At 35.6% G+C, this 26,359-nt stretch overlaps 1 protein-coding gene across 2 annotated transcripts in view; it reads right to left on the bottom strand.

Annotated features, from left to right (window-relative positions):
• Nucleotides 1–6,081: 6,081 nt before the first annotated feature.
• The window catches only part of PDK1 (pyruvate dehydrogenase kinase 1), a 33,451-nt gene continuing 13,173 nt past the window's right edge, over nucleotides 6,082–26,359 (bottom strand). For both annotated transcript variants that reach the window (XM_019727444.2, XM_019727443.2), the window contains exons 9-11: nucleotides 13,918–14,028; nucleotides 11,192–11,305; nucleotides 6,082–8,915 (exon numbers count right to left, since the gene is read on the bottom strand). In XM_019727444.2, coding sequence (XP_019583003.1) covers nucleotides 8,775–8,915; nucleotides 11,192–11,305; nucleotides 13,918–14,028 — 366 coding nt within the window. In that variant the 3' untranslated portion in view covers nucleotides 6,082–8,774. The remainder of the gene's footprint in view (nucleotides 8,916–11,191; nucleotides 11,306–13,917; nucleotides 14,029–26,359) is intronic.

The following is a 26,359-nucleotide window of genomic DNA, read 5'->3' as shown; positions in this document are numbered from 1 at the left end:
TTCACCTTGATCCATTCTCATCCTTGGCTTTGTTAAATTTTTAACCTAAGGGATATGAAATATCATCTCAATGTGCTCTTCATTTGCATTTTCTTGATTACTAAGGAAATTGAGCACTTACGTATATACAATGTGGCCACCTGTGTTTTTTTCTTCTGTAAAGCCCCTGTTCATAGCTGCATACCCACCGCCTTACATTGTAGGCAATCCAAAATGAATGAATTTCCATATAGCAAAATAAGACCTAAGGAGATAGACCAGTTAAGAAAGATGTTTAACCACAGGGAATAACAGGCCCTGCTTCCCTTACATTGTAGTTCAATAATTTTTATTATGTAGCCAGTTTAGTACAACTGTTGGATAACTGATTCTTTTGCATAATTGATTTTTTTATTTAAAAAAGGGGTTCATATAATTATCTTACAGATAATTTTGCATACGATATTAGTTATCTTTGGAGAAGAAGTACTCTGCTTCTATTATTTAGTTTTAACCACAATAGAGGAGTTCTGAATTTTGTTCCAGTAGCTGAACAATGTAAACAGTAGTGCTGTTTTCAAAATATTAAGCATTTTTCAGAAAAACATGAAATACTGGATCTAATTCTAACAAATTAGCAGTATGTTTTCTACCAGAAAATGGCTATTATGAGTAAACTATAAAATTACATCCACAAAACTAAGTACAAGAAAAAGTATAAACAGCTATTCCTGTCACTGTTGTGTACTAATACCTATAAACAGATGTATCATGAGGCACCAAATTTATGAAAAATTAATAGAAGCTTAATATTGAGAAGATTCTGTCTATTCATTATCTTAAGCTTTATATAAAAATTTTCTACATCTTTCTGAATTAGAAATAGGTTATTATATAGTTTTAGCTGATAGGTGTTCACAGAAGCATGATTTTAAAACCAGCTTTCTCAAAGGAGTCCGGGTAAGTAAAGAAGTCACTGGCAGCAAAAAAGCTCAAATAGGAATTTTACTTCTATGTCTTTTCCAGCATTTCTTCTGAGGAAGCCATGGAGGTGTGTTGCTCTATCTCCCTTCAGAAAGGAATTTACCAGTTAGCTGTAAAGAGCGAATTAGCCGACAAGCTCCATCTGTTGGTGCCATCAGGCTCTGCTTCAGCTTTCTAGCCGTCCTCTTCTTCCAGGACAGGCCCTAGCCAGTGACTGAGAATGGTGAGTGTCCTGTCCATTTCTGACCCAAGTGGGGAACAATCTTTGCTCAAGATCTTCACTATGTTCGCCAGAACTGTCAGAACTGCAGCATGGTCTGAGGCTCTCCCTCCCTGCCCCATACTGACTGCTTCCTCCCCAATTCATCTCTAAATTTCATTCCAGTTATTCCTCAATAAACCTTTTGCCCTACAGTACTAACTCTCCCAGCATCTGCTTCCCAGAGTACCCAGCTAACACTTTTCTGTGACAAGGGCTTTAATTAAAACACTAGGTGGCAGCATTTCTTTTTACTAACCTGCAAACACACACACACACACACACACACACACACACACACACACACTAGCATGCAGGTAGCCCAAGACCTCTACAGGAAAAAACTATTGGTTTATCTTTTAATCAAACCTTGGGTTGATAAAGTAGTGACTGAAGTTAAGAGAGTATAAAAGCATTTCCATCATATAAAACCTTGGATTTGAAAAATGGATCAATAGCTTGAAGATGCTTTACATAAAAAAAAATTTACCTGTGCCAGTAATCAATGTAGAAAACGTCATGGTATCATTAGTTTATAATACTGATACTAATGGCTATCATTTATTGAGTACTTACTACATGACAGGAAATGTGCTAAGTATTTTACATACATTATTCCATTTAGTTCTAGAGGCTGCTATCTAAACGATATTAATTCACAAAATTAATTAATTGCTCTTAAGAGTTTTCAGCTTTAGCCAGGAAGTACATTAGCACTGGATCTGGAAATTGCTCTCCTGGCTATATAATGAATGTATTCATTCAAATGTTAATGTATAATTGTGGATCCTGGGAACCAAGATGCTATTATGATGCTTATTAGCTTAGTCCCACAGAGGGTATATCACCAGAGTAGTTATGAACTTTCCAACTACATTACTTATTTAGAAAAATACTATTTTCTTTATGTGAAAAAAAATCAGTTGTAAATTGTAGCTTGGAAAAGTATAATACAGTAAGTGTTTGAAATACCATTTCCATCCATGTATTTCTTTTAAAATCTGACTCCTTCACAAAGTTAGATATGTAAAGCATTATTCTTATCTTGTCAAGGATGGGAAAAGTTGCCTGAGAGTGGAGTCAACACTGTCGGATCCCAAAGTAGGGACCCCTGGCTATTTTGAATGGGGTTGGATTGTGTCAAATCTTTTTCCTGTGTCAATTGATACTATCACGTGATTTTTCTTCATTAGCCTATTTATATGATAGAATACACGGATACTTTAATGTTAAACCAGCCCTGCATATGTGGAATAAATTCCACTTGGTCATGGTATATACTTCTAATACACTGTTGGATTCAATATGTCAGTATTTTGTTGAGATCGTGGCATCTAAATTTTTGAGAGATATTGGTCTGTAGTTTGTGGGGTTTTTTTGTTGTTGTTTTTTTGTATTGCCTGTCTGGTTTTGGTATCAGAGTAATACTGGCCTTATAAAGTGAGCTGGGAAGGGTTCCCTCCTCTGTTATTTTCTGGAAGAGATTATGTAAAATTGACACTAATTTCTTTAAATGTTTGGTAGAATTTTTTAGTGAAACAGTTTGGGCCCAGATATTCTTTTTTGGAAGCTTTTAAGTTACAAATTAGACTTCTGTAATGGTTAAAGGACTATGCAGATTACCTAGTTCATTCTGGTTGTTTTGGTATTTTGTGGTTTTCCTCCTGGCTGTTTTGGAGAAAGAGAAAAACACTCAATGAGAGGGTCACATATAATATGAAAATCTTACCAGTAATTTGAGGAATTCATAAAGTATTTTATATTCAGGATTTAACTATGGACTTTTTAATCATGAATCTAAATCATTGCTGAATGCAATGTTGAAGGGTTGGTATTTCCTTCTTCCACCCTAAATCTGATTTTATTGGTTCAATTTTCAGATTATTGGAAGTAAATGATTTAACTTTTATGCTACCAAAACTCCAAGGTCCTACAAGTGTTTTTTACTTGACATCAAACATAGAATTTCGAAAAACCTTCCTGTGTGTTGAAATAATACTTTAGATATGTGTTTGCTATTTTTATAGCTGTATTGGTCGGGGAATAATAAGGAAGACAGAAATTAAGTATTTCAAATAGAGTAGATTTAGTGCAGGGAACTGATTATACAGATGACAGAAAACTGAAAGAACAAAAAAGGCAACCGTGAAGTAACCCAAAGATTAATAATTGCAAGAAAAAAAGTTCTCAGTCCCATCCAAGGCTGCAGAACAAAAGGGAAGACATGTCACAAAAACCCAGGTGCCACAAGGAGCACATGTGGCAAGTGCCTGAATCTCCAAGAAGGTGTGTGGCTGGTGCTCAAGGCTCTGAGGGGGAATCGGGGGCTGGCAGTGGCTGGGATACCTGACACACTGGACACCTGTTTGTCATGTGATAACTGCAGAACAAGCAGGACAACTAATCAGTGACATAGTAACCCATTTCAGAGAAGACAAGAAGAGCCACTGTTGAATAGACACAAAGCTAAAATAATATATTACAGAATTCACAGCAAAGATAGAGATGGACAAGAGATAATTCAGCTGGAAAGTTACAAATTGAAAGTGAATGCCGTGGCCAACTTGTACTCACCATCAAGAAACTGCAGGTTTAGCACAGGGCCTAGTACATTTGTGGAATGGATAATTAGATTACTTTGGGACAATACTGCAGGACAATTATGCCTTCCAGTGATGATGAGTATTTGAGAAAATGCACATACCCATTTTATAAACCTAGTATCCACGAACGTTTCCTTTTACTTTGGGTTGTTTGAATTTCTTTTGTGTGGTCTTTGTTTTATAGAGCATAGTGGATAGCTTAATGCCCACAGCAATAAACTACCAGTTGCAATAAATCAAATTCATTTCACTTAGCATGTTTCTGAGAAAATAGTTAGAGAAAAACATACAGTCTTATTTCCTTTACAGTAAATAAAATTTCAGAGTCTTTAATAGGATACTTAATAAAAGGACAGTTGTTTACACTGAAGTGTAGTAAAAGCTGTCTTTTACCTTGTTAAATTAAAGGCACTTGATCAAAGTATCACAATGTTCCCTCTTCTGAGAAAAACCAGAGAAATCTTCCATTTGTGTTGTTTTCACTGAAGAATCATCTTCTGGAAGCTCTGAGTATAGTGGTCATAGCATTACACAGAATACCACTGTAACTTTCTCTTTAAATTGAAATCAAGTGCTGTGATATGCTGATTAGAAATTAAAAGTGCATGTAGAGTGCTAGCTCAAAAATACCCATTATTAACTTTATCCCTTTTAGAAAACACAGGTTTAAGGCAAGACAATTTTTAGTTTTGCCGATTATGATAAGTCACAATAACCTTCCATGATTTGGGACTGAAATTAAACATGGAGTTTTTTCATTATAGCAATTCAAAATGACACCATTTAATGTGGTTTATGAAAATGTCCGATTATCTAAGAACCTCCAAAGTGTTTAACTAAAAATGGAATCCAATCAACTGAGAGGCTCTTAAATGATACAGGAAAAGAGAAATTTAATTCCATGATTCAGAAAAGCCATCTGAGTATGGTACTTATTTTTTTGTCATTTTAGTCCCCGTGTTTGAATCCTGTAAAAGAAGACATCTAAGTAACTATGGCAAAAATACTGTGGTTTTTTTATATTTGAGTTAAAAATGCCCTGGTCTCATAAACCTTTTGCTAAAAAAATTTCCACCATTTTTAATTTATTATAAACAGATGTCAACATTTCAACTCAAAAACTACAAAATTTCTGACAATATTCTATGTGACAACTATAAGAAGTACACTTCTACACTTCCAGAAAATTAACTTCTGGAGGAAGACAACACTCAAATAGAAGTTTCTCTGGTTTATCTTATTGGAATGAAAATTTTGTATTTTTGCTCAAAAATCTCAAATTTAACCAAGTAAAAGATAGCTGTCACTATTCCCGGGTATAAATAATAGCTTTTCAAGACAAGAGAAAAAGACTAAAGTTTTGTACCAAACCCTGGCAATCTTGTCTTTTGCTGTTAAAAGCCTGTTGTAGTGATTGCTGAAGAAACGCAAAGACTATAAAAAAAAAGAAAATTGGGTAGTATGATGTCTAATTCTTTCCAAACATGTGACTAGAACAAAAGATGCAATAGTTTAAAAATGCCGGAACTAAGCAAACCAGTGGTGCCTTCTTTTATCACACATAAAGTCCTTCACACTATTAATTATAGTATTTTTTCAAATGCATTGGGCTACACTGTAAGAAAGTTAATTATCATATATGATAGAAGTTAATCATATATGATGAAAAGTTTCTCCGGCAACAGCCATGTGTGCAAATGAGCTAACTCAATAACACTAAGCCTTTGTGTCCCCAGTTCTTGACCCTTGTTCTGTTATGGAACTTGTTGGCTTTAACAATGATGGGTTTTGGTCCCATCCCATCAATCAGGAATAAGACAGGAATCTATCTTTGTTTAGGTATGACTTTCAACTGGTACAAGCAGAGGGGTAATGCAGGTTCAATTAAGACCTTTTCTACAATTAATTATATTGTGAAAAGTTACTCAAAGAGCACTTAAATATAACCTTTCAAAAATCACACAACAGATCTTTATTTATGCAATAAGTCATCTGTGGATGTTTGGATAATGAACATCTAAGATAACTCAAACCATACAAACTCTCCCTCTGGCTTTCTCTATTAGAATAAACACATTGGAAATCTAAGTTCCAAATACTTCCTCTACTGAAGATAGTGAGATTTAGTGCAAGCCAACTAACTACAAACTATTGAATGTTTACAGAATGTTGACCCTTGGTGATGAAAGACTTTTATTTAAAAAAAAAAAAAATTTCAAAACCTAAATTGACCCAATTTAATTTTCAAAATAAGAGTTGATCCATGTTTTCAGTTTATTGCCGTTCACAAAACATTTTACAAAATAATATGGTAGACTTCCACCTCATCATCTTCATGTAAAAACTTCACAGTGCAAGAAAGTGAATGCTATTGAGCATGAAGATATCTAAAGCCAGCCAGTATTTTAAGTATAGGGCAGAATATTTTTGCGATTCTTTCTATAAAATGTTGGCACATTCACTAAATGCTCAGGTTATAAAAATCACTTAGTATCAATTCTTATCCTTCAGTATGTTTTTATAACTACATAGCATCACATTAAATGCTGGTAGACAAAATAGAGTAAAAACTCTAGAAACTTCCCAGGTGGCACAATGATTTAAAACCAACTAGGAAAAAGCTTCCCTTAAATATTTTTCTATGTAATTTTCTGTCCATTACCACAACAAAGTAAAGAGCCGTTATTATACCTAAAAAGAAGCTGAAAAAAAAAGATTTCACTTTTCCTCTGAAAACACCATTTCTTAGCTCTTAATAAAAAGGAAAAAGTTTAAGTTTTTTTTTTTTAGGTGGGGGGAGTGCTTCATAAATAAAAACATCAAGTTTTTGTCAGTTGTACAAATGTCTCATTTAGGAAAGAAAGTAGGTAACTCTGATTCAAAGGATTCTAAAAATTTTATCATTACAAGAAAAGTGTAATTTAAAGCTAAAAAATTGTAACATATTGAACTAATAAAAATCATCTATTAGCATATCCTATTGCTTTTCACAAAATGTGTAATTAAGGAACGACAGGTTAGGTAAAATCTCTTTTTCCAACATTTGGCCAGATTAGGTAAGAAGCCTTGAGCAAACCACATACCGAGTCTCAGCAGCAGCATCTGTCAAATCAGGGTTCTGGCCTAACTCTCCCTTAACATCCCTCCCAATTTACAAATTTACATAGAATTGTTAAGCTTATATAATCCTTTTGTTCTAGAATGCGGTGTTTCAACTCAATGTATTTTCCAGATAGACAAAGTTTCCCCCCTTTAAGTAGTAAAGCTGTTCTTTAAACAGTTAAAATGTTACTTTAAAATTTATTGTCAATGTATTTTCCTTTCACTTTAAAGATGAGGTCTGACTGACAACAATCTCCTCACTTCATGGTCACCCAGATTTGGCGGCTGATGGAGTGACCAACATATACAGTTTGGGCCCTGGCTACAATTATTTAGGCCACACTCTGAGTCCCAACACAAGCATGATACCACCTGCTCTGTATCTCTCTCTTTTAAAGCCCAATGGAGATATCAAAACATACCAAAGTATCTGTAGGCTACAAATTATCACACAAATGCAAAAGATTTTTGCAATAAGCCGATTGACTTTTTTCCTGATAACAAAGTCTATATATTTTTTTTAAAACTTTTATTTATTTAAGTGTGTTTTTCCAGGACCCATCAGCTCCAAGTTAAGTAGTTGTTTCAATCTAGTTTTGGAGGGTGTAGCTCACAGTGGCCCATGTGGGGATTGAACCGGCAACCTTGTTGTTAAGAGCTCGCCCTCAACCAACTGAGCTAACCGGCTGCCCCTAGGTATTTCTTATAAAATGTATGTTCTTTGTAAAGACTTACGCATTTATGGTTCTGATCCTTCTGTTATCTGGCTACTGTTCTCCAGTAGTCATTTTCTCTCCTGCTTCTAATTATGCTCCTAATTATACCAGGCTTGAGATTCAGTTTGCCATCCAAGTCTAGTAGTCTGACCTTTCAATAGGTGAAAACCAAAACCGAAAGATATGTATTATTTTAGTAAATTGGTATCATTACTCAATTTAAAAGAATGGTTCCCTAACTAGGTGATGCATCAGACTCACCCAAGAAGCATTTTGAGAGATTCCTGGGCTCAAGCTGTGGAGCCTAATTCAGCACGTCTGCAGTGGGACCCCGAAAGGCTCTGTCCTCAAAAGCTCCCCTAAGTAATCTCAACAACGTTCAGCTTTGGGGACTCACTGCTTTGCCTTCAATTTCTTCTCTAGAATGGTAGCAGTTGCTAGTTGGTTTTTAGTATAAAAATTTCCCCTTGCATTTATCACATGCACATTCAAAGTAGATTGCCCTTGATTTTGGCTTAGATCCGTAAGGAGCTAGTCATTACAATCTTTCGCAATAAAATTTTAAAATGATAAATTAACTTCAGAGCTAAGACAATGCATGAAGATACTGAAAGGTGGCTGGCTCTGTACTCACAGAACAATGGTTTCTGCTTTACCTGGAGTTAGTCACTGGTACACAGGAAGACCATCTTACCGTTGCCACTACTACATAAAGGAGGGCAGAACTCGTCCAAATAACAGAAAGATGGCTAACTAGCTAATCAGTATTCCTAAGAAAACGTTTCCAGCAGACTTAATGTAAAGTATTTTAAAAAATCACACAGCTTCCTGTAGAAACCCAAAGACTTCCAATCTTCTGAACTCTACCATAAAAGAGAAAGGTTGACTGAAACTACATTTGTTTAAAAATATGTTCAGTTAACTGTGAAAATATAAGTGTCAAATAGGTACAATTTCACCCTTCAGGAGATTTAACAGGCACAAATGGAATTCAGCTTCCATTTGTTCTACCCAAATAGATAATTGTGAAAAGGATACATGAAGTATTTGGCATAATGTAGTTCTGAACACCGTCCCTTCCAAACCTAATGCAAAAGCCACATTTGGAGTTACCAGGTGTCCCAAGTGTATCTAGGCACTGCGAAACGTTGTCATGTCTTTTGGCTCTCTGCTGGGGACACACCAGTCATCAGCCTCATGGTTGGTTTTGTAATGCTTCCAGGCAGCTTTGTTATACACTGGGAGTCTTTCTATTGATTCTGTTGACAGAGCCTGAAAGAAAAGCAGAACCTAAGTCTGGCATGTTTTTAGAATCCATTATTTGAGAAACTATACAATAGCAATAAGGTTACTACCAATTAAACAACACTCTATTGGCTTTGTATTTTATTCATCGTAACACCATCTCCATACATTGTAAAATAGAGCACATATTTATAACGTGTTATTAAGTCTTTGGCACTGCCTGGCGTGCATGTTGATTTGAGTTTGTAGCTTGCAGGAAATCTACAGCCAGCCTGGAAGCTGCTGGATTGAAATCTTACATAGGTGTAATAAACGCCACTTATAAAACACAACCTAGAACAGAAGTTGGTTAACTGAAAAAGCCATGTGACTATAACAGCATAAAAATTGACACATGCACCTTAATATACATATAATGGTACAATCACTTAATGAACTCTATTTTAATTACTTACTAGAAAAAATATTATTTTTTTCAGTATAGTCCCTGTACTTTTAAAAATTCAATGTCATATTATTATCAATAAATATAAAACTACGTCTAAGGCATCTTGGCTTTTGCATAAACCATTCTTGGCCCTGGGTTTGATCCTGTGTCTTTTCTTCCTGCCATTAAAGCCACCAATTTCAGTTACAGTATATGTGATTTCTGTATCATGTATAATTTTATGTTTCAGTATATCACTACAATTAATTCACTATTCTATTTCAACTTCCTGTATATCACTGGAACCTAGATAAACTATGTTCCTCATCTTCTTCAAGTTGGGATACTGCAGTAGGATTTCAACCTAAGACACTGGTATTCCCCAAGATGTAGAAAATAAGGAATTGGAAATTTCATTGTGATAATGTTAAGGAAGGTCTTTGACGCTGATGATTTCAATGATTCTATAAGGCTGTCATCTATTTTTTCCAAAATGGAACTAAAAACCTTTCATCTATACATTCTCTTTAAATATGCCAGAACTGCCAGCACCCTTTGATTTAGAGGCTGGATCAAAGATGTTACAATTGGTGATAAAAATATTGCCTTCATATTGCCCTTTTTAAGTTCCTTACAATTGAGATGGTTAAAAAAAAAAAGAAAAGAAAAAGAACTATTATCTTGAAAGAATTTAACCTTTTCAGATAATTTTTTTTCCAATATAAAGTCTTCGGTGCCATCTAGTGGCCAAACAAGAAACTAATCACTAAATAATTAGGCACCAACAGCCCACAGCTTAACCAATCTAGTGAACAGATGGGCAACGGTGCTCTCCATGCCTGTAAAATATACTGATCTCTGCGTAATCACAGGGAACATGCCAGGCCAGCAGGCTCAATGCGTCTCCAACCAGGTGAGCTATATAGGCTTACCAAGATTCACCTGTGCTTGTTCCCATATTTGTTTATGCAATTGCATCTGTCATTGTAAATACAAAACTTAATCAAGCATTACTTAAAGTACCAAAATAAAGGGAAAGGGTTCTTCGAAAAATAAGACGAATATTTTTGGAAAGACTCAAGAAGGAAAGTCACATAAAAATTGCTGTCATCAGAGTCAGAAGACATCTGTAAAGGACCGCATAAAAATAAAAAAGGGTGGGTGGCCGGATGGCTCAGTTGGTTAGAGCATGAGCTCTGAACAACAGGATTGCTGGTTCAATTCCTGCATGGGACGGTGGGCTGCGCCCCCTGCAACTAAAGATTGAAAACGGCAACTGGACTTGGAGCTGAGCTGCACCCTCCACAACTAGACTGAAGGACAACGACTTGGAGCTGATGGGTCTTGGAGAGACACACTGTTCCCCAATATTCTCCAATAAAAAAATTTTTTTTTAAAATAAAAACATTTTTAAAAAAAGGATTGTGTATTTGGTTTTTTCTTTGTTTGAGGACACCTGAAAAATGCACTGTAGCTACAGCTTTTACAAGAAAGACCCCTGAAGCTTCAACCTGCAGATCCGTACACAAAGACAAGACCTTGGCAGTACGTCAAGATTTGTGGGTCAATGTCCATTCCTGTGTTTTATGTTAGAATTAAATTTGTAAGATATAGAAGTTTTAATGACTCCCCACTCTAACCCAACTTTTTTTCTATTAACAACCATAGTCTTGATCATTACAGATAAGAGCATTTATTTTCCCACAGTCAAGGAGATCTTTTGTTAAAACATGATCTCGTGTAAGGTCCCATGTAAAGCCATATACTTCCACTTGAATATCATGAGGTAGAGGAAAACTTCATTACAGTTAAATATTGGCATCTTTTCTTCGAATTAAATCAATTCTTGTTCCCTCAAGAAGACTGTAGTTACTACCTTAATGTAGATCACTGCGTCTGTCCCATAGCCCTCTAGGGAATACAGCTTTAGGTCTCCTTGGAAGTACTGTGCATAAAGACGTGAGATGGGCAGTCCATAACCAAAACCAGCCTGTTGCATGAGAAAAACGAAATTCTATTTAGAAAGCCACACAGTGAGATGTTTTTCTAATGAAAATAAATGCAACTGCGTACCCCAGGGCTATCAGAGCCTGCATCTAAGAAATCTGCTGGTGATGGAAGAACTGACTCTGGGTGGTGAACACACAATGGGATTTATAGATGATGTAATACAGAATTGTACACCTGAAATCTATGTAATTTTACTAACAATTGTCACCCCAATAAATTAAAAAAAAAATGTATAAAAAAAAAAAAAAAAAAGAGATGTTAGTAAGTATTCATACTGATCAAGCTGGAACCCAGCGGAGCACTACATTAGATGACCCCCCTCTGGTCACTCAGAAGTCCTCATTCTTCTTTTTCTATAAATGACTTGTGGTGGTCTCGAAAAAGCATGTTGCTTTTCTTCTGTGGCCTGCTCTAAAGTATCCCAGCACTGCTTTGGGCAATAGCATATAAAACATGTTCTCTCTTCTCTTTTAGGAGAGTGGAAAAAGCCTCGTTGCAGCCTAACAGATAGGTCTCATGACTTCCATACCATGAATTTCCAGCCTGTGTTCTGAACCTGGAAGAGATCCATAATAGGTCTACTTTCTTCTCACTGACAGGTCACTTTCCTGCTTAAAAATCTTCAAAGCACAGACCTCCCACCCCCATCCTCAACCCATTGCCTTGAGATAAAAGTCCAAGCTTCTAAAAGGAGATTTCAAGATCTGATGAGATTAGGTCTCTGCCTCCCACTTTCTGGTTCAGCTAAACTCAATCTCCTGCTCTTCAGTTCCTCAAACATGTCAAGCTGTTTTTCACTTCTGAGTCTTTGTTCTTCCTGTTCCCATATCTGGAACGGCCTTTTTTACCTGGATAAATCCTACTAATTCTTTAATACAAAGCAAAATATTTAGATAAATGTAAAAACGGCTTTTATCACCAAGTCAGATGTTCAATGACATTCCATATTACACTTTAGTTAAGACCTTATGTGGATTCAGAAACCAGAGCGCTACTAACACATCCAGGCTCCAGCCTGACCGAACTCCACCATTTATTACCTGATTTTTCTGACTTCGAGTTTCTGTTCACCCCTCCAAATCAACTATCCATTCTCCACATTTCTCCTTTCCCTGGGAAGCTGACCTGAATGGATAATGCCAGTGAATTCCTGTGCCCTCTGCTTCCAGGGGGTCCCGTCAGTGGGGAACCCAGTAGGAGTTCAATGGGAGTCAAGTCTGGGCATTGGCTCCCCTGCTTCCTGCCTGCTGAGGTTGCTTCCCTTGGGCAGGCTGGGCCCCTTGATAGTAAGCAGCTCCTTCTGCAACCTTCCCTTCTTCCGGGTTCTGCTCATTTCTCCTTCTTTTTCCTTTGATTCCAGGTGGTGACAGCCCTACTCCTGCTAGCCCTGGATTCCAGTACTGTCTACTCATAGCTCTGCAATTTGTCTCTTTGTAAATAAGCCATCCTTAATTATCAGAATTTGAGTGAGGTCTTTTCTGTTGGGACCCTGACTGATAAGTTAATTAGTTCCAGAAATGGCCCCAAGAAAACTGCTCAGCAGGTGGCTCAGGACCCCAGGTGCCTGATCTGCTTTATCACCTCTTCTCCCACAACCACACCTGTGCACTCGTGGGGCCTCCCCTAGAAACAGTTCACAGAGACGAAAAACAGCATGGGCCTGGTCCACACTGATGGATCTACACTGCATGCCAGCACCAGCCGGAAGTGGGCTTCCCTTGGCACATGGATGCCTACCCTGGGTGTCACATCTCAATTTGAGAAGCACATTGCTGGAGCATTTTAAGTTTGGTAAGATATGAACTACATTACAATTGTAGCTACAGGATTTGTGCTGTGTAACAGGTAAAACTATTGGAATGAAGTTCTTTTAGTAACTTCCTAGAAAGAGTCTAAAACAGATCCATCTTATCCTGTGTTTCATCCCTTGACAGCACAACTCCAATGTCTATGCCAGAGAAGGTTCAAAGCCGATAACAAAAGTTCTTCCAGAATTATAGGTCAGAGATTTGGTCAAGCACTTGTCTGCAGTTTGGAGGACAAAGATGAAGTCAGTTCAAAAGCTAATCTTAATAAACCTGAAAATAGGTGATTAAAATCAACAAAAAATACCAGCAAAACAATTATGATTTGAGCCATTTCCAGGTTGGTGATTAAACTGATCAGAACTCGAGTCTTATTTCTGAGTCTGGAATATGAGAGATTTCTAATTATAAATACCTAAGGGGAAAAAGAATCAACACTGACAACTGAATCAGTATGGACCAAATACCAGTAAAACTGCTAATTTAGTCCTCACATTAGAAATAGTGTATCAAAATGCGGTTTACCACATGAAAACTACTGACATACCACTATCAAGTTTGGCAACAAAACCTTTAAAACAATATTCTTTGTTTCATGCTCTTCTATCAAAAGAAAGAAAACTAACCAAAGGCTGTTTAAATTTAGAGGAAAGTGTCTTTTTCTAATAGCTTCCCTTCTTCCTTGTGGTGTATCCTACACAACGGCTTACCTGATTTATTTCGTAACTGATGGATTTTTTGGCCCCTCACAAAAATACACTTTATTATGTCTTGATCACATACGTACCAGGGGCACTGCTCGAGACGTCTCGACACGAGGCCGGGGTGCAGTTGAGTACATGTAGTTGAAGAGTCTGTCGATTTTCCTCAAAGGAACACCACCTCCTCGGTCACTCATCTGAGATGAGAAAGGGTCATGTTCCATAAACCAAGTGCCATAAACAGCAAAATACCAATCCTTACTCAGTGCCCAGTTTAACTGCTGGCTGGAGGGTACGGCTTTTCAAAATGAGTATCATGCAATCCAAATCGCGAACATAAACATTTCTCTCACTGCTGGACTTAAACAACTCCTCTAATGTGTAGAATCCTAATACATAGTAAACTTCATCATAATACAAATTCAATGCTGCGGCTTTGGGTATCTTTACTGAAGTTGCACTAACAGTGCATAGGACAGAATGCAGCATAAACTAAGCCTATCTCAGATGTAAGAATAAATTTGTTATTCCATTCTGGTGGGCAGTTTGGCAACCAGATGAAAAATGCATGAACCCTTTGCCCCAACAATGTTTATCCTAAAAAAGTAATCAGAAAAGTATGCAAAGAATGTGTGAGAATTTCTATCACAGCACTTTGGAGAATAGCCAAAACTGGATTACAACCTAAATGGGGAATATTTAAGTAAACTAATGGACATTCTAAAACAGAATGCTATTTAGCCATTAAATATTAGGTAGAACTACATGTACTTGCATGAGAGGTGTTCACAAAATATTGTTAAGTAGCAAAAAGTTATGAAGAAGCATTTATAATCTAATTTTATAAAAATTATATTATAAAAAGTCTGTAATGATGTATAATTTTATTGTGTATGGAATTATGAGTGATTTTCTTTTGAGTTTTTAAGTTGATTAATTTTTTCAAAATTATTTTTATTATGGAAAAAAATAGTATAATTTTCATTTTCAGGGAGGAGAAAAAAACAGAACCACTTAACTGTGTTTTAATCTCATCTACCAGCCATTTCACAGCTCCCAGACAACTTTCTGGTGAGTTTATAAGGTACATAGATTTTTATATTATTCTTTTGTCATTTTCCAACTCAAATCATATGGTAGGCTGGATTTAATAATTTATTTACAGATTATCTTCATTTTGTTTCCCTTCACAGTTAACATGGACTTATTTTCCTAGCTATTGTACACCTTATACTCTAATCTACTACAGCCATTTTCCTTCATCACAAAATCTAAATTGATTCCCCTATCCATAACATTAACAGAGTTGGCATATACCAACAAATCTGCTTTCAACATAGGTATGTCGATACGCAGAGAGACAAAAAATAGTACTGAGCGATTATGTATTAAAAAGTCAACAGGCCTGATGGCTTATAGCTGAGTTTTTATATAGTCTTTAAAAATCTTTACAGTAGGACCGGCCTGGTGGCTCAGGCGGTTAGAGCTCCATTCTCCTAACTCCGAAGGCTGCCCGTTCGAGTCTCTCATGGGCCAGTGGGCTCTCAACCACAAGGTTGCCAGTTCAACTCCTTGAGTCCCGCAAGGGATGGTGGGCAGCGCCCCCTAAAGATTGAACATGGCACCTTGAGCTGAGATGCCGCTGAGCTCCTGGATGGTTCAGTTGGTTGGAGCATGTCAACCACAAGGTTGCCGGTTCGACTCCCGCAAGGGATGGTGGGCAGCGCCCCCTGCAACTAGAAAACGGCAACTGGACCTGGAGCTGAGCTGTGCCCTCCACAACTAAGACTGAAAGGACAACAACTTGACTTGGAAAAAAGTCCTGGAAGTACACACTGTTCCTCAATAAAGTCCTGTTCCCCTTCCCTAATAAAACCTTTAAAAAATAAAAATAAAAACTTTACAGTATGTATATACAGTAAGTCCTCAATGTCATCGATAGGTTTTTCGAACTATGGTAAAATGACGTATAAGGAAACCAATTTCACGATTAGACTAATTGATATAAACAAAAGGTAAAAAATAGTACTGAGCATCTCATTTAGTTATAACTAAATGATGTTGAATAAATGATATTATTCAAGGACCTACTATATATTACTTTCATAATGAAAATTAGTTATTTTAATTTTTAAAATAAAAATCTGCTTTGAAATGCTATTTGAAGACTTGCCTCTGATCTATCTCCAGTTAGATAATTACAGGATAAAAATATACAAGGACTTTATTAAGAACCTGTGTGTAGCATTATGCTTCAGATTGGTCTTAGCCATGAATTCAAAGCTCTATGAAGAGATTTATTTTAGTAAGATGAATAAAGAGCTCTGCATATTTCCTGAGTCCCATCAATCTGTTAATTATTCATCCCTTAATTTAATGCCTTGCTGCACATTTGCTGGTTACATGAGTATGAAGCATGAAGGTTCTGTAAATATTAACTAAATAAACATCATATTAGAATAGATATGAAGGTAAAAAGGTAAGATTCAATAAATATTTCCTGGTTTTCCTTAACCTTCTGGCCAAAAAGACTATCACATCCACTAGGTATAAAACAAGAAGTTGATTTCTAGCCATAGGCTAGTATGAGAAAAGCAGAAAGTGAAGCAGAAAGGACAGATGCTTCTTATTCTAGGTGAAGGGCTAGGTAAGCTAAGTCACAGGAATATAGTTAAAAACTGATAAAAGTAACTTCCTTTGCTCTGCAGCGCAAAACACAATAAACTGGAACCAATAGATTTTTAAAGCTGGTCAAGAGTTTCCAAGAGAGTTGTAAGAGATGATATTATACCAGAGGATCTGAGTTCTTTGGGAAAAGGGAGGGAGCGAATAAAGGGAGAGGTAGACGTTGGTCTGTGTATATTTAAGACAAGAAGAATGGCACTCTTGATGACAAATATATTGAGAAAGAGATGTGAAAATTAAATTTTTAAAAATCTCTGATTAAGATAACTTGAAGCAAACAAATCTTGACTCATGGGAACATTCGTAAGCCTGTGCCAAGGAAAAGGAAAGAGATTATGAAAGAGCCAGGTGGTGCGGAGTAATGTCAACAGGAAGGCTGAGGAAGAGAAGTTTGCCAATTATTTTTAAAGTTTTCTCTTCCATGCATGAAATTCCCACTTCTCAATGTCATTTAACCAAGAGTTGCCATTCCTAACTTCCTGTTCCTCATAACACTGGGCTCCCTCAGCTAGTTCACATGAGTTTCAGGTCCAAGGGAAATGAACCACTGCTAACTTGATGACAGCTCTGAAGGCAGGAAATTTGCTAACCCTGAACTCACCCAGAGCTCCTGAAATTTCTTACTCAACAGCTTTTTCAATGTCAAGTTTATAAAATCATCAACAGTGAATGAACCAAGACATTTACATTTTAATTTAAAAGGCATGTGGGTATACCATTTACATGATTTACTGAATAGGGACTAAACACAAAATCTGAAAGAATAGCTAGAGTTCTAAGACAGAAAAAAAAAATTCTTTCACAAGATTTTCAGCAGAGGGATAAAAAGTGAAAAATGTCAGTAATTTGAACAAACTAAAGAATGGGGGGAAAAACCCAGGCCTTGACCTTGAAAGACTAGGATAAGTGATGTGGATGAAAGCTCTCCTGAAAAAAATTAAAGCAAGCATTTAACACATAAAGATATAACAAGAGTAAAGGTAGTCATGTGACCTTGGATGTGAGGAGGAAAAGTAAGAGGCAGAGGCAGAGCCTCATATACATTTTTTTTTTCAAGTACCACAATGTTTATTGATAGATACAAGTATATAAAATCAGGGCATGAACATGACTTGATAAATTAAGTAGGGCTTTTATAGGGGCTTCCAGAACAGTCTGTTCAAGATCCTTATGAGCCTTTTTTTAAAAAAGAAAACAGCTTTATTGGAATATAATTCATATATTATACAATTTACCCATTTAAAGAACACAACTCAATGTTTTTAAATATATTCACAGATACATGCAAACCATCAACACAGTCAATTTTAAAGTATTTTCATTACCTCAAAAAGAAACCCTGGAGTCTTTATTGATTATTAAACAACCGCTAGTCTACTTCTTGCCCCTTTATAGTTGCATAGTCTGGATATTTCATATAAATAGAATCATATGATATATGGTCTTCTGTGATTCATTTCTTTCACTTTGCATAATGCGTCATTCTTCTTGTGGCTACATAATATTCCATTGGATGGATATAACACATTTTGTTAAGCCATTCATCAACTGATGAACATTTGGGCTGTTTCCAGTTTTTGACTATTGTGAATAATGCTGCTATGAACATCCATGTGTAAATTTTTGCTTGAAAACCTGCTTTTAAACCTTCAGAGTACATACATACCTAGAAGTGGAAATGCTGGGTCATTATGAACCTTTCTTTACACCAAACTGTCAGATTCCCTAAGCAAAGGTGTCCACCAGCACAGAATGAGTCTTTGGTGAGTGCCTAGGAGCTCAGTGAACCTGGATCCATGCAGTGATGGATGTAATAGAAGCATCTGCAGACCAGTATGCTAAAGCATAAGAACCAGAAGCAGAAAGAAGATACAAGAAAGATCATGCTGTAGCATAACTGAAGTCCCAAAGAAGAAGACGTAAGGGACTTGTTCTGAACCAAGTAAACCTAGTGGGCAAGTAACTGACACATAACTAACCAAAAAATAGACACACATTGCCATTTGCAACGATGTGGACTGACCTAGAGAACACTATGCTAAGTAAAATAAGTCAGACAGAGAAACACAGATACCATATGATCTCACTTATATGTGGAATCTAAAGAACTGAATAAATGAGCAAAGTAAACAGAAATAGTCTCAGAGATACAGAGAAAAAACTGAGGGTTGCTATACGGGAGGGGGCTGGAGATGAGGGAGAAGGGAAGGGAATTAGAAAGCACAAACTGGTAACTACAACATTGCCACAGGGATATGAAAGATAGTTTGGGGAATATAATCAATAATGTTGTAAAGATTTTGTAAGGTATCAGATAGGCACATGTCTTATTACGGAGACCACTTCATGGATGGTGTAGATGCCTGATCACTGCACTGTACACCTGAAGCTGAAGCTGAATAATACTGTATGTCAACTATTATATAATTTTATAGTCATGGGATATGGAGTTCGGCATAGGGAATAGAGTCAGTGGAATTGTAATAGATATGTACTATATCAAGGAGGCAGTAGATTGGGGGAGGGGTAGTCACTGTGGAGGGTAAAATGTCTGGCTATTGCATTATTTTGTGCACCTGAAACTAATAAAAATAAAAAAATAAACACACATTAGCATCTGGGCTCAAAAAAAAGTGCACATTCACATTACTTTTTCAGCAAACAGATGGTACTGCCATATATTTATTTGTACTTCACTCTTTTAAATGAACAGCCAAGAAAGATAAACAGAAAAAAGAAATTCAGAGATAACAGTGTACACAGTAGAGGCATATTAATTTTTTAAAAGCAGCTATCAATATCCTCAGAATGATGAAAAGATAAAACTGGAAGAGAATACTATCAAAAACATAATAAAAAATAAGAGTTCTTGAAGTGTATAATAACATAGTGAAACTAAAAATTCAATAGAAGGGAATTTAAAGTCAAGGAAATCTCATAGAATAGAATAAAAAGTTATAGATAAAAAAACAGGAGAAAAAAGATACGAAAAAATAGAGTATCATTTCATGAAGCCCAACATTCTCCAAATATGACTATCAGAAAGAGAAACAGTATGGAAGAAAGTATCAAGGAAACAGCAGAAATTCTACATTCTAATGGGCCAAGCTTAGTGAATAAGAAAAGGTCTCGACAAAGTCATGTCATGATGAAATTTCAGAACAGAGCTGAAGATCTTAAAAGCTTCAGTTAAAACAAACAAAACAACAAAACTTCATAACTAAAACTGGTCACATACAAAGGAATGGAATTGGAATAAGCCTAAGTCTTCTCAAAAGGAATAGGAGTAATACATCAGCAAAAATAGTAGAGAAAGGAGTTCCAAAAAGTCTCTGCTCCATCAAAGCACCAAGAAAAGGCAAAAAATTGTCAGACTCAACTTTGTTCAGCTCTGGAAATTAACCAAAGTCTTGCAGCAATCTTGGGAGCATACAGTCATGACAAACAACTGTGAGATTTGTGGTGTTTTAACTTGGCTTATTCCCACCACTCTCCCATCAATAATATGCAATTGGAGTGAAATCAGCAGCCCGGCAGCCACTGGGGAGACTGTCTTTTTCTGTCCCAATTCTGAGCTCCCAATGCAAAATGTCTTGCCTGCACCCACTCCCCATCGTCACAAACATTTATCAAAAATAACGAAAGGTAACTGATTAATTTGAGGGCCGCCTGCAGCAATACACAGCATTTAAGGCAAACAACAGGCTAATCAAAAAGCTCAACAGGAAAAGCAAGGGAATGAGATGTGCATAGAGGCTTAGAAAAGCTCAGGGATACCCTGAGAATCCAGAAGATCACGTTCAGGCCTAGGGCTATGCTCACGTTTAGGAAAAACCTGAAAGGGTCCTATGCGTTTTACCTCTGACCTTGAGGTTCTATATAAGCAGGATCTAAGTTAAGTAGAGTTAACGTATTCAAAGTACTGAAAGAAAAAGACTAACAACCAACAATTCTATATTCAGCAAAATTATCTTTCAAAAATGCAGGAAAAATTGAAACATTCTCAAATGAGCAAAAACTGAAAGAGTTCATCAGTGGTAGACCTGTCCTATTAAGAAATATTAAAGGGGATCCTTCAGAATGAAATGAAAGAACACTAGACAATATATTGAAACCACATGAAGAAATAAAGAGCACCAGGAAAAGTAACTACATAAGTAAATATAAAAAATAGTATAAGTGTATTTTTCAATTTTTCTCTATCTTAAAGACAACTGCACAGAGCAATAATTACAAATCTGTGTAGACGGACATACAATGTATAAGTATGTATGTTTTATGACAATAACAGTACAAAAGATGGGGAGGGTAAGGAAAAGGACTTATATAAAACAAAGTCTATATTTACTATTGAAATCAAGTTGGTATTAATCTGAACTAGATTGTTACACATAAAGATGTGAAATGTAATCCTAGGACAAACACTAAGAAAATAACTCAAAAAATATAATAAAAGAAACAAAAAGGAAGTTAAAGTAGTACACTAGAAAATATTATTTTAACCAAAAAAGGCATAGGTAATGAAGAAATAATCAAAAGAGATATTAAGATACAGAGAATACAAATGACAAAATGGTAAACATAAATCCTACATTAACTAACAGTAATTACATTAAACATAACTGGCTTGAACACTCCAATTAAAAGGTGGACACTGGCAGTATGGATTAAAAAAACATATGCTATTTACAAGAGATACATTTTAGATTCAATGGTACAAACAGGGTGAAAGTAAAATCTTAGAAAAAGATACACCATGAAAACAGAAACCAAAAGAGAGCTGGGATGGTTACACTAATATCAAAATATACTTTAACACAAAAATTGTTATTAGAGAACGTCAACTATAATTAAACATGTATATATATATGGTCATGGGATGTGACATATAGCAGATGGAATATAGTCAATGGAATTGTAACAGCTATATAGGATGTCAGAGGGACAGAGATGGTGGGGGAAAATATCCCTTTGTGAGGGGTGTAAATGTCTATTACATTGTTTTGTACACCTGAAACAAAAACAAAAACAAAACAAAACAAAAACACAATAGGAAAGTCCAGAGATTCAAGGGTATAACAATGAAGGTGACTGACAGAAATCACTTTTTTTCTGAGGTTAGTCAAATGCCCTTTTTAAAAAAGGTTTGTACTTCATTAGTAATTGTAAATAAATATTCAAATGAAAAAAATTGTTATTAGAGGCAAAGAAAGACATTTTACAATGATAAAAGATCAATACGTCAAAAAGATGTAAAATTATAAACATGTACATTTAACAAAAGAGCTCAAAAATATACAAAGTAAAACTGACAGAACTGAAGGAAGAAATAGACAACTCCACAATAATAGTTGGAAACTTCGGTTCCCCACTTTCACTAATGGGTATGACAACTAAACAGAACAACAAGGAAACAGGAGAATTCAACAACACTATAAACCAAGAAGGCCTAACGGCTATCTATAGAACACTCCATGCAACTGCAGAATACACAATTTTCTGAAGTACACATGGAACATATATTGGACCATAAAACAAGTCTCAATAAACATAAAAGGATTAAAATCATACAAACTGTATTTCTGGCCACAGTAGAATGAAATTAGAAATCGGTAACAGAACAAAATGTGGAAAATTAACAAGTACACGCAAATTAAACACCACACTCCTAAATAACCAATGGGCCCAAGAAGAAATCACAAGGGAAATGAGAAAATACTTTGAGATGAATAAAAATGAAAACACAACATTAAGAACGTTATGGGATACAGAGAAAGCAGTGCCTAGAGGGAAAAGTATAACTGTAAAATATCTAAAATCAATTACCTAAACTTCCACCCTAAGAAACTAAAAAAAGAGGAAACTAATTCAAAAGCAAGCAAAAGGAAGGAAATAATACAGATTAAAGTGGAAATTAATGAAATATAGAAAAGCAGTAGAGAAAAATCAAAATAACAAGTTGGGTTTTTGAAAAGATTATCAAAATTGACAAACTTTTAGCTAGACTGACCAAGAAAAAAGGGAGTAGACTGAAATGAATAAATGCAGAAATGAAACTGGAGACATTACTACTAATCTTACAAAAGTAAAATGGATTCTGAGGGAATACTGTAAACAATTATATGCCAACAAATTAAATAAGCTATGTAAAATGGATAAATTCTTAGAAAGACACAAATTACAGAAACTATCTCAGGAACAAAGAGAAAATCTGAATAGACTTTTAACAAATGAACAGATTGAACTAGTAATTAAAAATCTTCTCACAATGACAAGCTCAGGCACAGATGGCTTCCATTGGTGGATCCTAGCAAATATTTAAAGAATATACACCAATCCTTCACAAACATCTAAGATATAGAAAATGGGGAACACTTCCCAACACATTCTAGAAGCTAGTTATTACCCTGATACCAAAACCAGACATCATAAAACTACAAACCAATAAACATCTTTATGAATATCAATGCAAAAATCCTCAATGAACCAGAGAGAGAGAGAGAGAAAGTAAAAACTGAGACCTACCTCAAGAATGCAAAGTTGATTCAACACACAAAAATCAATAAATGTAATACACCAAGTGACAGAAAAAAAAAACCACATAATCATCTCTATCTATGCAGAAAAAGCATCTCACAAAATTCAAATCCTTTCATGATAAAAACACTTAGCAAACTAGGAATAAAAGTGAACTTTCTCAACCTAATAAATGGTATTTATGAAACACCAGCTAATGTGCTCACTTCAGCAGCACATACACTAAGAAAAACCAGCTAACATCATACTTCATGATTAAGACTAATAGCTTTCTCAAGATCAGAAAAAAGACAAGGGTGTCTCCTGTCACCACTTCTATTCAGCATTGTACTGTAGGTTTTAGCTACACCAATTAAGCAAGGGAAAAAAACTCAGATTGGAAAGGAAGAAGTTAAAATTATCTCTATTTGCAGATGACATGATTTGTATATAGAAAATCCTAAGGAATCCACAAAAATTATTAGAACTAATAAAGGAGATTAGCAAGATTGCAGGATATAAGATCAGTATACAAAAATCAGTTATATTCCCATACACTGGCAATGAACAATTCAAAAACAAAATTTAAAAAAAAAATCCATTTATAATAGCCCCCAAAAGAATAAAATACTTAGGAAAATAATTAACAAAAGAAGTATAAGATATACACTGAAAATCGTATTTCTTGTTGAAAGAAATTAAAGACCTAAATAAGTGGAAAGAGCCCTTGTTCATGAATTACAAGACTTAATTGATCTATACATTAAACACAATACCAATCAAAACTGAAGCTGCTGTTTTTTTGCAGAAACTGACATATTGATGCTAAAATTCTTATAAAAATGGAACCCATACTAGCCAAAACAATCTTTAAATAGAAGAAAAAAGTTGGAGGACTTACACTTGCACATTTCAAAGCTTACGACAAAGCTATAATAATCAAGACAGGCACAGAAGAGACATACAGATCAACGGAATAGAACTGAGAATCCAGAAATAAACCCATACATTTATGATCATTGATTTTTGACAAGGGTGACAAGAAAATTCCATGAAGAAAGTATAGTTTTTTCACAAACGGTACTGGGACAACTGGATGTCTACATGCAAAAGAAAGAAATTAGATCCCTACCTCAAACCACTTATAAATATTAACTCAAAATGGATCAAAGACATAAATATAAGAACTGAAACTATAAAACTCTTAGAAGGAAAAACTGGTGTAAATTTTTGTGACTTTGGATTAGGCAATGGTTTCTTAGATGTGACACTAAAAGCACAAGCAATAAAAAAAGGAAAAATAGAATAACTGTAATTCCTCAAAATTAAAAACTTTTGTGTTTCAAAGGGCACTATCAAGAAAGTGAAAAGATAAGCTACAGAATAGAATATTTGCAAATCTTACAGCTTATCAGGGACTGATATTTACAATAGAAAATATAGAGAGAACTCTTATGACTCAACAATAAAAAGACAAATAAACCACTTAAAAACTGAGCAAAGGATCTTAATTGATGGGTCTTCAGATACACAAAGGCCAGTTAGCACATAAAAAGATGCCTGGCATCACCAATCATTAGGGAAATGCAAATTAAAACTACAATGAGATACCACTCACACCCATTAGAACGGCTATAATCAAAAAGGCTGGGGCAGCTGGATGGCTCAGTTGGTTACAGCACGAGCTCTGAACAACAGAGTTGCCAGTCGATTCCCACATGAGCTAGTGAGCTGCACCCTCCACAACTAGATTGAAGACAACAATCTGCCACTGAGCTTCCGGAGGGGCGGCCGGATGGCTCAGTTGGTTAGAGCATGAGCTCTCAACAACAAGGTTCCTGGTTCAATTCCCGCATGGGATGGTGGACTGTGCCCCCTGCAACTAAAGACTGAAAACAGCGACTGGACTTGGAGCTGAGCTGCGCCCTCCACAACTAGACTGAAGGACAACGACTTGGAGCTGATGGGCCCTGGAGAAACACACTGTTCCCCAATAAAAAAATAAATAAATAATATTTTTTAAATTTTAAAAAAAGGCTGACAATAACAAATGTAGTTAAGGATGTAGAAAAATTAGAACTTTCATACATTGCTGGTGGGAATGTAAAGTGGTACAATCACTTTGGAAAACAGTACGGCAGTTTCTCAAAAGTTAAACATAGAGTTAGCAATAAGCAATTGAATTCCTAGGTACATAATAAGAGAATTAAAAACCTAAGTTCACACAAAGACTTCTGCATGAATGGCAGCATTATTTATAATAACCAAAAAATGAAAGCAACCCAGATGTCCATCAACTTGCTGAATGGATAAACAAAATGTGTTATAGAGTATTATTCATCCATAAAAAGGAATGGAGTATGGATACGTGCTACAATATTACACTAAATGGAAAAGTCAGTCACAAAGGACCACAAATTGTATGACTGCATTTTTATGAAATGTGCTGAATAGGAAAATACATACACAGAAATAGATTAATGATTGCCAAGGACTGGGAGAAGGGAAAATGGGGAGTGACTGCTAGTGGGTGTTGGGGTTTTTCTTGGGAGTGATGAGATTATTCTGAAATTAGACAGTGGTATGGTCACACTACCTTGTGAACAGACTAAAAAAAAATCCACTGAATTATACCCTTCAGAAAAATAAAAAGGAACAGTAGATGCCTTCAAAATTCTGTAAGATGATTCTTTTCTATGTAGAATTCCCTGTATAAACTTAAATATTGAGAAAATGGCAAGTGAAACTGGGTAGGGAAGGGAGGATAATTCCTCAGTTACCATAACAGAAAGCTACTATTTGCTGTTTAAAATTTTTTAAATTTCAGAAACAGCAGTATCAAAATACTACTTAAAAATATAGCAATAAATCCCAGAAGAAATAACTAAAAGACTACCTCTGAGTAGTGACCCACAAATGGCCAGGGACATAGAGTTTTACATTCTCTGCATTTATTACTTTAAAACAAAAATTTAAATGATTATTTAAAAAAGAGAGGTATCACTGTACTCCAAGAAACTGGGCTATGTGAACAATGCAGTGGAAAAGGCCTGGCACTCAAGTCAGAGACCTGATTTCATGTCCTGTGTCATTTATTCACTGTATAATCATGACCTAATCACTACCTTAGTTGCCTTATCTGTGCTCCTAAATAGTTATTACGAGAATCAAATGAAATAATTAAAATAAAAGTAGATTGAAAAGCATTGTTTAAAAGTGAAAAGATTAAAAAAAACAAAACAAAACAAAAGTGAAAAGATTATGTACTATCTACATAACACTACAAATACCCAATATTTCAGGTTTAATTTATCCAAGTGGGTATCA

Source organism: Rhinolophus sinicus, linkage group LG01 (assembly GCF_036562045.2).
Source record: "Rhinolophus sinicus isolate RSC01 linkage group LG01, ASM3656204v1, whole genome shotgun sequence".
In the NCBI taxonomy this organism is placed as follows: Eukaryota; Metazoa; Chordata; class Mammalia; order Chiroptera; family Rhinolophidae; genus Rhinolophus; species Rhinolophus sinicus.
Note: the sequence above shows the minus strand (reverse complement) of the source record. Positions and strands in the feature narration are given on the sequence as shown.